The sequence below is a fragment of the Mugil cephalus genome, chromosome 1 (genome assembly GCF_022458985.1).
Source record: "Mugil cephalus isolate CIBA_MC_2020 chromosome 1, CIBA_Mcephalus_1.1, whole genome shotgun sequence".
Classification (NCBI taxonomy): Eukaryota; Metazoa; Chordata; class Actinopteri; order Mugiliformes; family Mugilidae; genus Mugil; species Mugil cephalus.
The window spans coordinates 7,656,317-7,673,015 of record NC_061770.1 but is presented as its reverse complement, the minus strand read 5'-3'; the positions used below and the strand labels follow the sequence as shown (position 1 = coordinate 7,673,015).

Sequence of the window (16,699 nt, the reverse complement as noted above, 5' to 3'; positions counted from 1 at the left end):
GCACAAGGTTATTCCCGCTCTTTGAAAGTAACTTTGACACCAAGAAATGCTAAAAAGGGAACGCCACAAACAAAACTATGAATAACTAGCTGTTATTGTTGTTGCTAGACAGAAATTTAATTCGTTTTAACATATCGCTGCTCATACAGATAAGCAGGTAAGAGAATGTATGGCACCTCTTTCTGCGAACTCGCTGAGCCTTCCCAGGCGTTGCAAAAAAAAAAAAAATAAATCACCCTTTCTCTGGCCACCCTCCATCTCAACAACACTAGGGTCATGCCCTGGAAGTGCTTATTTGTTTTCCATAAGTGGGTCCTTGCTTGCTCAGGCTACGTCCTCATCCCCCCCTGGTGGGTTTGCTGTCACAGAGATGTCAGGCCAGAAGGGACATACTATTTAATTAGGCTTGGTAACACCCCAGTGCATTGTGGTTAACCCACTAGACCTCACTGCCTCCACATTGATTCATTTGGCTTTTCATTCCTGCGCCACAAACTCACATCTAACTCCAGCCAATTAAAAAGTGAAGTTAACAACTTGGTTAACTGATTCGCTATACCCCGATAATTCAGGAAAATAGAGGGACAAGCTGAGGAAGAAGACCCCTACTTCCTTTTAATCCAGTTTCTTCATTATTGCTCTGATTATCTGTTTCTGTCTCCGTCTTTTTCTACCTTCCATCCGCCCTCCTCTTTTTTCTCCTTGTGTGTATCAGGGGCTCTGACTCATCCCGGTGGTTTTTCATTCCATAGGCACCCAGTGGGACGCGTTTCATTCCCTGTTTATCTTAGTAATATGATCTGATCATGATATGTTGGTGGTCTTTAAAAGCACAGAGAATTCGAACACCTTCAGACCATATCTTCTTCAATCACCTAGCATTAAGTGACAAATTGAAGATATTTGGGGCTTTTCATTTTATTTTGAGATGGAAATGCTCAGTTAGCAAAAAAGCTCCAGGTTCATATGCGAGGGAGGGGCTTTTGGCCCAATCGCATTGGCCCAACTCAGAATTATTAAATACACAATGAAAACAAATATTTGCATGAAGCGGAAACCTCACGTTATTGGATCCACCTCTTGATCAATGTACCAATATACATGTTCTCAGTACTATGTCTGAAATATGCAGAGAGAACATCCTATTGATGTGACTGCTGGTGAAAATCATAGCGAGGGCTCCCAGACGCCCCCAACAATCATTCCAAAATCAACTATAATATAAAAAGATAATGACTTCTCCACAGGATCTGAGATCAAGATGCATTATGCACGGCCGCAGACTGATGCAGTGATGATTTCAAAAGCCCTTTGTGAAAAATCACGTTCCAATCTAGAAGTAGACATTGCAGAAATTATTATTCTAAAAGTGCTTAACACCAGCGAGGGCTTTTGACAGAGCCAGCAGTTTCGCGTACATGGACACTAGCATTCTGCTAATAATTATGATAATATCCTAGTTCAATATGAAATGATTATTACAATTTGGTGGACGTCAGGTGGTGTGATGAGTTTCTAAGAGGGATAGAAACACTCTGGCAGCAAAAGAGTCAGTTGTTCAGACAAATGTTAGACCGAGTGAGTAAACTCGAATGGATGTGGATATGACCACCATTTTTTTTTGTAAGTGAAATATGAAAAATGTCTTTTACAGCAGTTTCAATGGATCAGAGTGGTCAGAGCCATGGTGTTTTTATATCATCAGCTATCTTCAGATAATTTAGTGTCTGTGTAAAGACCAGAATGATTCCAATCACATTTAAAAAAGAATGCGAAGATAGTCACTGTCCCAGGGTCCGTCTTCCCTTTAGTTTGGGGAGAATGGTGATGTTAAAATTGTGAATATATGGTTCGAACGAGCTGAAGTGAATCATCCTAGACAACAAAAGACAGAGCAGAGAAACTGAACCTTGAAAGGGTGGAACAACAAAAGTGTCTGTGTGTGTGTATGTGTTTAGGGGTGGGTGGGGGTACCTTTGGGCTATCTGAACTCAGATCTGTTTACAGCTGTCGGTGGCAAAACCAACTCTGCATGAGCATGCGCGCCAGACCCACACAGACACCTATTTTCTCCTCTTCACTGGCGTTCGTTTGTGCTTCGCCCTACCCCCCTCGTCTCTCAGTGATTACAGTTTCTTTAAGAAGCCGACATCCCCCTGGTGGGCTGAATTTATTAATAAATTTGGTTTTGATTGTATGCACCAAAGCCCCCATCATGAGCTGATTTGTATACATACTCGCACATTAGTAGATGTGCCTACCACTAGATAGAGCTTTTGAATAATTAATGTTTCTATTAAGTGCCATGGTGCCTCCCACCATGGGTCATTAATATTGAAGAGATGTAAGCCCCTGCTAACAGCAGAGGGAACAACATCAAATGAAGCTGGGACTTAGATGGGCATATGAAAGAAATCTCCTCAATAGGCTTTGGCCGTGGCTTTTGTACAAGAATGCTATATAGCGAGGAGGCTCCCCTGTCTCACAGTGACAGTATGTATAAATATCTGTAGCCTTGGGAGAGGCGCAGTGCATGCAAGCTTATTGTTGATATTTTGAACACTTCAGAAATAGTGGGCCTGTCAGTCAGCATCAAACTCCAACTAAAGAGTGTTCACTGCTATAAAGCCTGAAAATGTCTTCGTATGACATGGGAGCAAATGTTCATTAAACCCGACAGTTGACGTTATCGCACAGTAAAATGAGTCTTCGCCCCTCATAGCCCACACATCCATAAAGAATCACATGCTATCAGCATACTCGCCCACAAACACTCCGTTTTGTCTCTTGTTTTGTCTTCTTTGCGTTCTCAGTGCCCCTTTCCATCACAGTCCGTAGCTGACTGTAAGACATTTAAGACCACATAAAGTATTTAGGCTGTAGTTTGTTCGGGGAACAAGTGATCATTGGGGTTTTTATCAAGCCCATTAAAATGCTGCTCACAGTTAAATGTGACATGCTCAAATTAGTCTGAGCCGCGTCCAAAGACAAAGAGATTAGCTGCGAGCTTCTAAATTCTCTCAAGGGCTGTTTAATTTCAAATCAAAATATACAGCTATGGCAAGAGTAGACGTACATCGACTGCTGGGTAGCGTGAGAGATTTGCCTCAGAGCTTCAAGGAGATAAAATCCTGGTTTAATAAATGCCTGGGCTACGTTAAAAGATGATGGCGAGGAATAGCAAAATTGCTGACGTTGTACATTTTATTGGCCGACAGAGTGATTAAATATTATTATTGCTGAATTGTCTTGGAGAATTCCATTAGGCTCGGTCAGCTGCTATAGTTACAGTGGCGTGCTAGGCTTGCATTGCCTGAAGGCAGCTGGCTTGGTGTATTTCTTTCTGCTGTATGTACTGAGTTTAGCCGTGGCTGCATCAGCACATCTTTCCCCACCATTACCTCAGTAGAATGTGTCAACACCACACTGACAGACAACCTGAGGTTCTTCACACCGAAGGCCATTCCTCCTAGTCTCCCCCCGAAGATTCGTTTTCTTTTCTGGAAGCTTCTTTCTGGTGGATTAAAATGTCTCTCTTTTCAGTTTAGCCTTCCTTTTCAGTTTGTGCTCTGCATGTTTGTTAGCTAAATCTAAGGGAATGTCTTAGGAGGAACTGGTGAATAGCCAATGCTCTCGAGCTGGAGAGAGATAGATTATGCCAGAGAAAGCGCCTGAGTTGGAGAAGGAAGAGTGACTGGCTGTTTGCTGGGAATTACCCTCTATTGACAGTGTGACAATAATGCCAGGCGGGCAACAGCACTGCTGCTAAAAGGATTACACAGGGAGCATGGCATGGCGACACTGGGTGGGAAAGGGGGAGTAAGGGCAGTGGATGCATGTGCCCCCCCCCCAAACTCTCAATAAGACAAGCAAGCAAACTGGTGCTTAGAGCAGGATGATGTGTCACCTAGCCCAAGGGAGACGAGATGATGAAAGACAAAAAATAAAAAGGAAAAAAAAGGATGCGAAAAAGAGGACGTTGCAGTGAATTGTAAAGCCGAACACCACCTTTCTGAAGAATATCTACAGGAGACGGTAGCTCTACATGACTACACGCGCTTGTTTCTGTAAAGGTCATTGGAATCGAATTTAAAGGCAGCCACACCACAGCCTCATGTACAAAGAGGATCCATTATAGATGTGTTCCTTTTGTTTGTATAAGAAATGCAGACAGATACAAAGAGCAGCACTGTTCTCGCTCTCCTCTGCCCGGAGACATTGGTGGCGTGCCTCTTTGAAGTGCTGGTTTTTCTATGATCCCGATGAATCAAGGCTGTATCTGCCAATACGGAGCTCAGACAAATGGGTTTCATGCATGGATTAGACTGTCTTCCTGCGCTTGGTCCACCATGGCAAGAACTCCATTTCAGCCTCAAGGGTAGGAGGAGGAGGCCTCCCAAGCTTTTAGCATGGCCACGTGTGAAACTGCACCGCTGTCCTGTCACTGTCCCTGCCTCACCTGTCACCTGTGTTGGCTGTTAGGACTAAACAGAGTGGCATCCACTTTCGCTCTTCTGCTCATCCCGTTTCCCCTACGCCCCATCATTCTACCAGCCTCTTTGTCATTTCTGCGCTCTCTCATTTCTCCCATTCTCTCTTTCCTGTTCTCTCTCAGGCCCTTCCATTGCTTATGTAACCATCAGTAAGTCTGCTCGAATAGCTGCTGCCATCGCCTGACATGGATATATTTAGCCATTATGTCCCCCCGTCTCCCCCCCTCCCTCTATACCCTGCATGCCCAAGCAGTGCTAAAAGATTCATGTATTCAGACCCCTCAGGCAGTGCAGTGACACACTTACTTTACATCCAGAGCAATTAATGTCCACTGAATCTAGATTACAATGCCGGCATCCCACAGGGTAGCCGTAATGCCCTAGTGGGTGTCGGGGGTACGAAGGGGAGGCGCGCGGCACCTCTTAAAGGGTCGCCATCGCGTCGCGCTTTGCAGCTCAGTGAGCAGGTACAACTGACTGTGGGTTTCTTCCCTTCTGCTTGCATGCCCAGTAATAGCATATTGATTGTTTACATAGCACTAGCAGCTCCACACGGCAAAGTGACAGTCACCCCCTCCCTGCTGCCATCCTCTCTCTTAGTCTTCCCAATGTCCTTTTACTTCCACCAAACATTACTGCCTCCTCTCTTGGTCTTTCTTCATCTTTTTTTCTTCTTCCCCTCTCCTCTTGTTTCTACCCCCTCGTCTTCACCTCTCTTGTTTAAAGAGCTGGATGGTGGCCAGCTTGGATCCTCAACAGGGCTCTGCAGCACAGAAGGCACTGTGCCACCCTGTGCCAAGGTCATGCTGGGCAGCCATATTGCATTTTATGAGTAGGTGGTCTGCACTAAACATTAATAACGCCCCTTGTTAGGTTTACCATCCACGATGGCAGCAGTAGACTCAGAGGAGGCCCCTGTCCAGAATGATTATAATCCACCATGTTTTGTTTTGATTGTTAAGTTCTTTTTTTTTTTTTTTCAATTTATTACTGCACAGCCCATAGGGGGGATTGTAGAAGTTTAAAAGTGTGTCCTTCATTTATGTGTGTGTAGATGCAATGCTGTAATTAGACAGAGAGAGAGCCACACAACAATTGCTATTAGCTAGTATTGTGATTAGAACATGCTCTGGGCAAAATGACTAGCATGGTCTGACATTCTGTGGGTGTTAGTTTGGAGCGCTCTTAATTGCTTTTACAGCCACCTGGAACGAAAGAGCTTATTTACCCTTGAGCATGTACGGAAACCTGTGCTCATTTATACGCTTCTGCAAGACAGGTGCATCGCTGGAGACAAAAATACCTTTTGATGCCGGCGTGCTCGCTCACTTAAATCTCTGGATTCCTGCAGGTGACCCCGGTCGCAGGGCCGCCAGAGGGAGGCACGCGGGTGACCATCTATGGCACAAACCTCGGCCTGGCTTTCTCCGACATGGTGGGCAATGTAGAGGTGGCAGGAGTGAGGTGTACCCCCGTGGAGGATGGCTACATCATTGCTGAACAGTGAGTCACGCCAACAATTTATTATTGCGTTATTACTATTACTATTGTTATTATTTGTCATTTGTGGATTGGAAACTGAACAAAATTCAATTATTGCCACTGATGAAATGCAAATTTATGAAAGCAGCTGGCAAAAAGGTTTGCAATGTATTGATCACAGTGTAACGTGATAATTTTTTTTCAATCAGCTAATTATCCAATCTGTAAACAACACAATTTTCTAACCAGCTGTTCTGAGCCCAAAAGTTTCTAATAATGAAATGGCTCGTTTATACAGAACAATCATTTCTTTCATACGCCTTTTTATTTATTTAATATTCAGCATTCCTATAATACAGAGCTATTAAATAATAAGTGTGCCTTAAACTAGCTATTAACATTCAGAAAAGTGCGCATCTAGCCCGGGGTTTTCATACATTATTTACGGGATGTAACAACTGATAAACTCTAATCAATAAACGTATATTGCGACGAAAATCTGCTTTCCCCTCCACCTCCACTCTAACGAAGACTGGAGCATGTCCAGACGGTCTGGTCCTGACATCCCCGCTCTCCCCCTGCAGCACACTAGCCTATTTCTCCCTCCATCTCTCTCTCGACCGCTCATCTAGTCAGCAATGATCCCACAACAGCTGTGTGTGTTTACTTGTGTTTACCTCCTTAATTGTCCCATGCTGTGTGTACATCACGTCGAAGCCCATCCCGTTCACCCTGAACTAATGAAACGCGGCCCGGGCTTCCCAACCTTCCCGTCTCCCCCTTGGCTGGACACGCAGACATGTGTAGACTTAGAAACACGGTGCCTTATGGCTGTTTAGCCTCCTCAGGTGACGGCAGCCTCACATGAGACAGACAAGGGTGTCTATCTCACACACACCACACACACACTGCATTCATTTACCCTAAATATATATTAACATATTTGGATTGAGATTTGCCTGGATTGCCTTTGGGTATTGAGCTTTGTTGGTGGAGTAAATGCAGTTCTATGTAAAAAAAAAACCAAATAATAATCCTATTATAATTTGTGATGGATGCTTTCCGGAAGGCACAAAAATACTCATTATCCAGCTACTATAGGTTAAATAATTGTACCGTGGAAAATCAATATAATATGAAAAAAATATATATATATTTATATACATACAGTATATTAAAAACAGAAATGCAACATGGTGATTGTAAACTCATTACTGGGTACCACAGACCTCACGTGTCCCTGGAAATATCACAGGAATGCTTTCATAATTTCATAATTATAGGAAAGACAAATGGTCTGAAATGTTCACTTAGTGAAATCTTCTCTCTGCTGGTTTTTAATGAGTTAGAAAATAGCGTAAAGTTTTTCGATGTATAGTGAGAGAGGGAGATGGCACACATACAGCACACTGCACGAACACACACACACGCAGGCTATCACTGCCTTGGCTCTCAGAGGAGCCTTTAACCCTAATTCTTTCCTTGGCCTACTTCTGCCCTCCGAAAGAGAACATCTAAGCGCTGCACTACTGCTCCAACTCACGTCTTATAGTGCTGTTTAAATGTCACACTGACACACATGTGCTTGCGCGTTTGCAGCTGTAACTAGCTGGTTATTTTAATACTGGCATGTTTCTGATCATGTATAGCACATAAGACTCTTAGTGCTGTACTGGGCACATTTATTGTAATTAAAATGTGCCACTTGTCTTGTACGGGACAATTTGTCAGCAGCACCACTGATCTGACAGCATTTGAAACACCTTTAGGACAAACTGTTGGTCTTCTTTTACCAAAACTAACCTCTGACCTCTTTTGTCTAAGTTAAAAGGCGTCTTCCTGATAATGTTTGGAGCTGGACTCCCTTGGGGTCATATTGGTTCCAGGTTCATTTTATTCATGTCCTTATGTGACCGTTGGTGTGTGTTCAAGGACTTAATTCAGTCACCAGGCTTCCTACGATGGACTGGACCAAAAAAAAAAAAAAAAAAGCATCCATATTTATGTGTCTTTTATGTTACCACTTCAGAGGAGTGTGTGTGAAAGCCACTCCTGCTTTGAAGGAAAAAATCTCAACTTTTGTGTTTTTCCGCAGCCAGAAAGTTTTTTTTTTTTTTTTTTTTTTTTTCTGAGGGCTGATCCTATTCTGCAGATTTGGTGCGTAGTGGTCAAATTGAGTCCTCATTACTGCGAGTTGAGTTTAAAGGTAAAGCTTACTAGAAAATTAGACTTCCGTTTTAACGGAGATCTGCAGAGATGAATGTTCGGACTTGAAACATATTTCCATAAATCTGCAGCTTTGCAAAGGAGCAGTGCAGTAGGCCTACAGGTGGGGGAGAGGGGGAGGCTCTGTTTCTCTAAGTACTTGTGAGAGGATCAAATCTGTTCTGTCAGCGAATAAATCCTCCCTTAGCCTCTCTCTTCCACACAGTTCATCCGACAAAGCTCCCAGAGTCATTTGTTGTAATTCAGGCGATCATTGCTGGAGAAACAATACATCTGCTCCGCTTCATCACCTCCACTCCTACCTGCCCCTGCCATCTGCCTCACCACATATTCCATCTCACTTTCTACACCGTGATTGCTTTTCTGTACTTTATTACGCCCCGACTCCGATCGATAGACGTCCTCATTTTATTATGTCATTTGATCTAGTCACCTGCAGAGCTGGGTGACACCTGATCACATGGCACACACGTAGGGCTGTATCGATCCTGCTGCACGATTTACATTAGACTCGCCGCACTGGCACGGCACCACTGCTGCCGGGGAACCTGGTTTGTTGGTGGGAAACGTGTTGAAGCACCAAGGGAGGAGAAGCGCTGGTCTCATTTAAAAGACTGCCATGGAGGGGAGGCGGGAGTTCCTGGTCGATGTCTGGATACGTCCCGTAATGAAGTGAGACGCACAACAGAAGAAGACTGAAATTAGAGTGCGACATAAATCAATTTCAAGCAGAGACGTGTTTTGATTACTTCACTTCGGCACTCAAACATGAAGACAGCTCCTGAGTTTGAAATCGTTTATAAGGAAGATTCTGAAAGTTCTCAGTGTTGGTCTTTTTTTTTCAGCATTCATTTTATATATATTTGTTTTAACTCCTTTCCTCCCTTCATAGGATCGTGTGCGAGATGGACGCGGCCCCCGCCGACAGCAGACCGGGCCAAGTCCAGCTGTGCGTTGGAGAGTGCAGACCAGAACTCAGGGCTCGCTCCTCACAGCTCTACTCGTTTGTGGTACGACTGCAGTTACGCCGCCGCTCTGTTTTGCATCTTGATATGAAGCTGTAAAATCACTTATGAAGTGTGCTGTAGTCGACTGAGGCAAACATAAGAGGCGTATATGAAACAAAGTACACTCTACAGTGACTTGTTCTCTGAAATTAATTGTTTATGGGCTTCAGGCAAATAATTATGCTGGAGTTGCCATGCCTACAAACAACGTGCTGTAATTAAATAACTCGGTGCACGCGTTCTGGTTTTGTTTGAAAATAGCATTCTTCCATTGACAGCACAAGGTTTTCGTGTGGTGCTCATTAATTATTTGTGCGGGTCTCGGCGCAGATGCTGTTTGTCTCTCGTTATGATAAGTTCATGATTATAAGCCCACGTCGCCTCATACACTAATTTCACCAGTGTTCTCCGTGTTCTCTGGTGCTGCAAATCACACATTTTACACAAAACTCACTGGGAAAGCCACAGTGCATGAGCAGAAGTTAAAAACAGTCTAAGATTTCTTGTGTGTTTGTTTTTGTATAACTGACACCCGTTGCAGTATTTTGTCATCATTTAAACTGTAAAAGAGAAATAAATGGACGGAGTATATCAGTGTCACTGTAACGTGGTTGGATGGTCGAGTGGGAGGAACCCATACAAAGACTAGTAAATGCGCTAAAATGACACACATTTCCCTGTCTCTGCCATGAACTGCCTACCACCCTGCCGCTAACAGATAATCAGCTTTCCCATTTGCGCTCTCTCACACCTTCACAATTAGCACTCCCTGAACAATTAACAGCAGTCAGTAATTACCACTGTTTTCAGACTACCTCCTTCTCCCCGCGTCCCGGAAACCGTGCACATCCGACAGTTCTGGGTGCAGTCGGAGTGATGCTCTTGCGTTTCGTAGCACATCTTTGGCCACGTTTCCTCACCTGTGATAACACCGCGACTCGTGGAAGCGGTGCAATCCCTCTGAGATTGCTTTACACAGCCTAAATTTGGCACCACGTGCAATTCCCCTGTAGTGCGGGCCAGCTAAAAAAAGAATGCGCCATCTTCAGTTTTCCGCGGCCACGTACGCGAAGGGACGGTGGAAATGACAGTTTGCCTTTTGTTGTTCTTAAATGGCTGATTTATGTTTGCGTGCTCCCGTGTAAGCGCGCACGGCTGCATGTGTGTTTCTCCATATGACGGCTTGTCTGCTTGGATATTTCTCCATCTGTCTGCCTGCCGCTCTAAACACTAGTTATTTTGAGACTTTAAAAAGCTTCACTCAGACACAACCCAGCAATGCGCAACATGCAGTAGTAGGATCTCTCAGGGACTCAAAGAGCTCCTGGTTTTATCCTCTTTCCCCGCACCAGCAATGCGCTCCTCTGCCATCAGCCTGGCAATATGAATAACTGTAATTTGCCGGGGATCTGTGATAACGCTTTCAAGCTTTGCTACAGACTCTGTTTAGTGTACACAGTATACATCTTTTCTTTCTGCCCTTTGGACCCTTTTTTTTTTTCCTGTCCATTTTAAATTGATCTCACAGTCTGTCTTAAACTCCCTCGTCTCTCTGCGTTTGTTCATCTCCGTAGACTCCAACGGTCACAGGCCTGTCCCCTTGCAAAGGTCCAGAGTCTGGAGGCACCAAAGTAACCATAATGGGAGAGAACCTCGGCGCCGGCAGCAGTGTCAACGTTCAGTTTGGAAACCAGACGTGCGAGTTCTTTGGGTGAGACTTTCCTCTTGCACCCTCTTGCTGTCGGAGGCACAGACATTTTAATATGATCATGCTTCTGTTCACCACAGATTATTATTAGTTTTTTTTTTATTTATTTAGTTGCACAATGTGATGAGAAATGTTCCTATTCAGTACAGGGCAAATGAAAGACTTAGACTTGAATTCAACGCTAACATTGGGAAGTTGAACTGTGAGTGGTGGCGCCATCGTAGTAAATGCAAACAGTTGAAAGCAGCAGGAATGGTTTATAGCCCGTTTCTCATCTGTCAAGCTTGTTCTGTTGTGGTTCAATTGTTTTTGCATTGTTGTTTTGCAGCTCCTATATTTATGACTTAAATATATACTAGCAGCACAACAGTAGTTCACGGTAGCTCAGGCTTTCTTTAAGTTTCTGGCCTTGATACACGCATCACTGTCAGAAAACGTTGGATATGTGGCATGCCTTGAGCATAAGAAGGGCGCTCTCGTTCTCGAGATGATGTGGATTATTCCCATTACATAAGCTCCTATATTTCACAGCTTTCTTGTATTTTTTCCCCTTGATATTACTGAGAATCCCCCAGAGGAAAAGCCTATCTCCCCCCCCCCTCTGTGTGAAACTTGTGTAAATCTTAATAAGGGTTTGATGACCTACTGCGTCGAACCTCGTAATAATAGCTCCAAGAAAAACCTTTCTTCTCCTTCAGCACCCAGTCCCGTCCTTCCCATTCTCCTTCCATCGTTGTGTTTATCTGTTTATCTCGCCCCCCATTATTATTATCTCATTCTCGCAGTTTGCTTCCATCTCTTCCCCCCCCATCCCTCCTTTTGTGTCTTAGTTTCTCCCGCACGTCTTCTCTCTGCCTTCCACTCCTGAAGGCACCTATTTTAAGCTCCACCAAAGTAGTCTGACTGAAATGTTGTAAGGTTGAGGAGTCAAGCCAACTTTAATGAGATATGGGGCTAATTACTGGTTTGTGTCTCTCCACTGTATTCCTGGCATGGGAGGAAGAGGACTACGGGGGGCTGTTCTACTACATGCCCTCCTCTTCTATTGAATTGGGACAAATACAGAGGGTGTGCAGGTAGATTACGGAGTCTCGTAGAGGGTGGGAGAAGTACAAAATGCATAACCAATTCTGTTGGGTGGTGTTTTCTGCCCGTGCAAATTGAGTAAATATGTTGTGCATAATTATATCATTAGAGGTTAGGTTGAGTTTTCAGAATATCCCTCTATTTTCTCACTCATACATATTGTCAAACCTGTTTACTCCATAATAATGACATGACGATAACTGTTATTTTTCTGCACGTGTAGACGGACCATGACGGAGATCGTGTGCTACTCCGCCCCGTCTCTGTCTGGCGTGGGCCTGGTTCAGATCAGTGTGAGCGTGGATCGCGCACAAGTCAGGGAGAGCCTAACCTTCGAGTACATAGAGGACCCCACCGTCCAGCGCATTGAACCGGAGTGGAGCATCGCAAGGTAACTACAGTATATACGGCGCACACACTGTACCAAGTAGACTCTGAATGTCTGACGCTCACAATAAATCTTGAAGGTTCTAACAACCAGACATGGATTTGCCACCATGCAGAGCTTCAGAGCCAGTCAATCCAAGCCAGCAGCAGTGAGCAGACACAAGTCAATATTGCACTTTCAATTACTGTTGGGTTCTCTTCCAATTAGTCTGGATCTGATAGAAGAGCCACCGCTCACAGATTGGAGAGGATGGGCACCGTTGAGACTGAGATCCTCCTATCGAATGCTGTGCTGATCCATCTGTTGAACGTCTTTGGCAGATACCAGATACACATACACTGTACACTACTAATTAAAAGGAGGAGGGATGACGATGAAATAACGGCTTACTGGAACAATGTGCTATCAGAGGTGTGAGTCCACAGCAGATGGCGTGGGCTTGGAGATGGAGTGCAGGCTACACGGGGAATAGAGGGGAGAAATGAGGGGAAACACAGGCAGGGAAGGACATCGTATCATCTTACTTGGCTTTGTTTCGTGTATTCTTTTTGTATGTAGGAGGAGAGAATAAATTGAATTCCCAACTAATTCACTTTCACCCGACAGCAATAATGCTCCCTGACCCGTACCATCTAAAACAAATAGATGGCACGGAGCAGTCAGTGCGCAAGTCTCAGCAGTGGCTGAGTTTATAATTTATTGAGCCTATTGACAGGACGAGGTCCGTGTACAGTAACTCCCCTCCCATGGTGCAGTACAGTAAAGCTAGCTTAAGTGCATAGACCCATCTCATGTTTCTCATTGCAGCCTCTCCCGAATCCCTATTGAGCATGCTACGCTGACAAGCACAACAACTGCTTTGTTTGTGCCACTGTGTCTCGAGGCTCAGGGCCGCATCCTAATATGCTTGAGCTGTCTTGGTATTTCCAATGCACACGAGTTGATTTTAGCGAGCGGAATCAGTTAAAATTCACATCTAATCGTCCACCGCTCCAGAGGCTGTTACCTACCGAAAGAAAATGAGGATGAGATTCGATTTGATGCATTTATTTTCAAGTGAGGGCGCATATTTTCCAAAGGTACGTCAGGGTAAGAAAGTTCAGTTGCCTTGGGCTACTGTTTTGTTCAGTTATGAAGTAAAAAGTAAAAAAAAAAAAAAGGAACGAAAAAAAGACACAAACACGCTTGTGCAACAACATTCTGCTTGTCTTTCTCTTCAGCGGACACACCCCCCTGATGGTGACGGGGACCAACCTGGATGTGGTTCAGGAGCCCAGGATCAGAGTGAAATATGCTGGCCGGGAGTCTGTCAACGTAAGAACCAAAATACCGTCGAGCTGGTGTATTCGAAACACGCTGAGTACGGCCACTGTACATGCATACTGTAGCCTGTGTGGGATGATCTATGCTAAGTATGTCAGCTTGGAATGCTAAATGCTGCTTTGCAAGCAAACTAAATGAAGTCTGAGCAAAAAATGTTAATAGCCCTTCTAGCTCTCTGTGCTTCTCTGACTTTTGCCTGAACCCAATCTTCTCAACCAACAAGCATGTGAATAATAGAGCGGGCAGTGGGACTGATCTGCATGCGGTGCTCAATGCAGAGTTTATGCTAAATTTCACTATTTATATGTCTTCTTTGTATCGTTACACTAGCCTCCTGACTTCTGGCCAACAGTTTAGACTTTGTTTGAGGAAAGATTATATATCCAAACTATGCAGTCTTTCCGAAGCAATGGAGCCAGATTGGGGACAGTAGATTTTGAAGGAGGGTGTAGGCGTGTCAGTGGGGAGAATATTGGAGGTGTACATGATCGGGGGAAAGGGGACTCCTAATGGCTTTCAACAGAAGATTAACTGCAGTCAGAAGCCTTTGGTCAGCATAAAGAGCCCTTGTATAATCAAAGAGTTGGCTGCAGGAAATCATTACAAATTACATTTGAGCCCCTGTCCTGGGGGTCCTTGTTTAATTAAGAGGATGGGATTTCCTCTTTGTGGTTGGAGGTGAGGAATGGAGGGCAGGCGAAACGTCTAAAGGGGAGTATGAAGAATCAAGGGAAAAGGAATCGGGTACGAACAGTGCTCTGTGTCCAGTAACACAACACAAACCTACGATCTTTGGAACCATCTTTCCAACTGGGAATACATGCCTTAATGTGTAATATGAGCTCTATTTTACAACAACACGTTAGACAGCCTGACTATAGTCTCTCATTCACATGCTGTGCATCACATACAGCAACATGTTTGCTGTAGCATGGAAAATTGAGAAACACACGGGCTGGCACGTACTGGAAACAGTGTCACACATTACAACATCTTCCCAGCTCTGCCATATCAGACCTGTCTGCATTTCCGGCTCCATATTATTGCCATTAGTCATCAACAACTGTTGCTAAGTGTCTGTCTTGGTGAATGTTTCTTTGCTAAAAATCCTAACTATGACCTCGTGTTTTTGTGTTTTTGTGGTGCATTGTTCCACTATGCAAGGGCACAATATCCTTTAAAGACCTTTAAGTTATAAAAGTGGTAATTAGAAGTAAAAGGTAGATGTGTATTGTGTTTTTCGAGGAGAGAGAAAAAACACCAGATGAATGAGAGATAGAGAGAGACCTGGCAAAATGTGATGTGACTCATGTGTGGGTGCCGCGCTGTCTGATTTGCCAGTTTCCAAAGCTTTGAAAGGGAGTTGTTCGTCTCCGCCCTGCCTCGTCTCATCCGACTCCCCACCTAGCACGTCGCAAAAGAAGACTGTGTCACTGTCTTGATTGCCCCCACAGCCACGGAGAATGAATTTCTATTAAATGCTAAGGTTACAATTACCTATCCTTCATCCCACCCCCCTCCCCACCAGCCCCCTTTTCCCCCCTTTCCCTTTTTGTCACTGGAGGAAGGCAAACAGCAGAGCAGCCTATAGCAATAAGAGCTGCTGTCTGTCAGCCAGCCTTCAAATGATCACCTGTCTCCCGCTAAATTGCTTCTCTTCTCTCCCTCCCTTGTGTCACCTGCACAGATTTACAAAGAAACCGGGACAGAGAGAAAAAGACAATTTTCTTTGTGAAATGCTCTGTATCTGTCACCGGATTCACAATTGAAACATTTATCATGATCTTGATTAAAGCTAAAAGGGTTATTTTCCAGCTCCGGAACATTTCCCTGTCCCAGAAAGATTTCATCTACCGCATTTGCCACAGTTAAGATGCCTGGACCGGGTGTCAGGCTTGGCACATGAGGTGCATTTACAGCTGCTGCTGATGATCGAAAGTGCTCAGCGTGGCCAATCAGGCTGTCTTGTCACGAGAGGAGGGTGCCGATCAATGCCATAAGTAATGATAATGGTCATGTGGGCCTGTTTATTAGGATTTTGGAAGCCGTATAAATGTGTCTCGTAATGTCGCACTGTACATCTCATCTGCACCTATCATCAGTGTCATTGATGGTTTATGGTGGCGTCTTGATTGATCGCAGTCTGGATGGCGAAGGGTCGTCTGGATCGTCTTTTTTGCATAGGTTCTGTGTTAAATTTAAAACAACAGCCGCCACTTGTTAATGCACGAAACGCCGCTCACAGATTCGAAATAAGCCCCTGATCTCAAGAAATCTTTTTTTTTTCCCTTCATTTTGCTTTATTAACGGGAGCTACTGCTCTGCACAAGGCTGAACAATTTGGAGGAAGTATCTGTTTGCAAATTTTCAGACAAATATCGCTGCATGATTTGCAGTATTATTTTTCAAGTCAAGTTTCAGTTTGATAGGAGACATGCGATGGAGTTTTACTGCAAGTGATGTCATCAAAATGCTCTATATTCTAATTCAACAATGATAATTTAGACATAAATAAGGAAAACATATGAATAGCTTTTACAGCATTTTAAAAACAGTTTCAGAGCACTAAAGATAAAAGTAAAACAATCCCAATAACTATAATAACAGTTTTTTTGCCAATTATTCAAGAGCAGTAAATAACTGCAATTATAGCCGCGATTCTCTGTTAAAATCAATTAATAATTCAGCCCTACTCTGCTGTTTAAATACCACTCAGATCTTGGCTGGATGGACCACTGCTGAAGTTGGACTTAATGCCACTGTTAGCAGTTGGTCGGATCAGCGGGCAGCCAGAAAAATAGACACAGTGTAGGAGTAACCAAGTGAAGGAACAGCAGTAGCAGGAGAGCCAGCTATCAAATGTTAGCTTCCAGGTGACCTTGGACCCGCTGAACCCCTCACATTTTTCCTACGCACATCTTCACAGCCAGCCCGTCTCATCCTCCCTCACTGTCTCCCTTAGTCTCTCTCACCGCCACCCTGGCCA

At 44.2% G+C, this 16,699-nt stretch overlaps 1 protein-coding gene across 1 annotated transcript in view; it reads left to right on the top strand.

Moving 5' to 3' along the window:
• plxna2 (plexin A2) overlaps positions 1-16,699 on the top strand; it is a 157,883-nt gene that overhangs the window by 105,467 nt on the left and 35,717 nt on the right. The window contains exons 13-17 of the mRNA XM_047584622.1: positions 5,845-5,996; positions 9,094-9,211; positions 10,783-10,919; positions 12,226-12,393; positions 13,611-13,704. Coding sequence (XP_047440578.1) covers positions 5,845-5,996; positions 9,094-9,211; positions 10,783-10,919; positions 12,226-12,393; positions 13,611-13,704 — 669 coding nt within the window. The remainder of the gene's footprint in view (positions 1-5,844; positions 5,997-9,093; positions 9,212-10,782; positions 10,920-12,225; positions 12,394-13,610; positions 13,705-16,699) is intronic.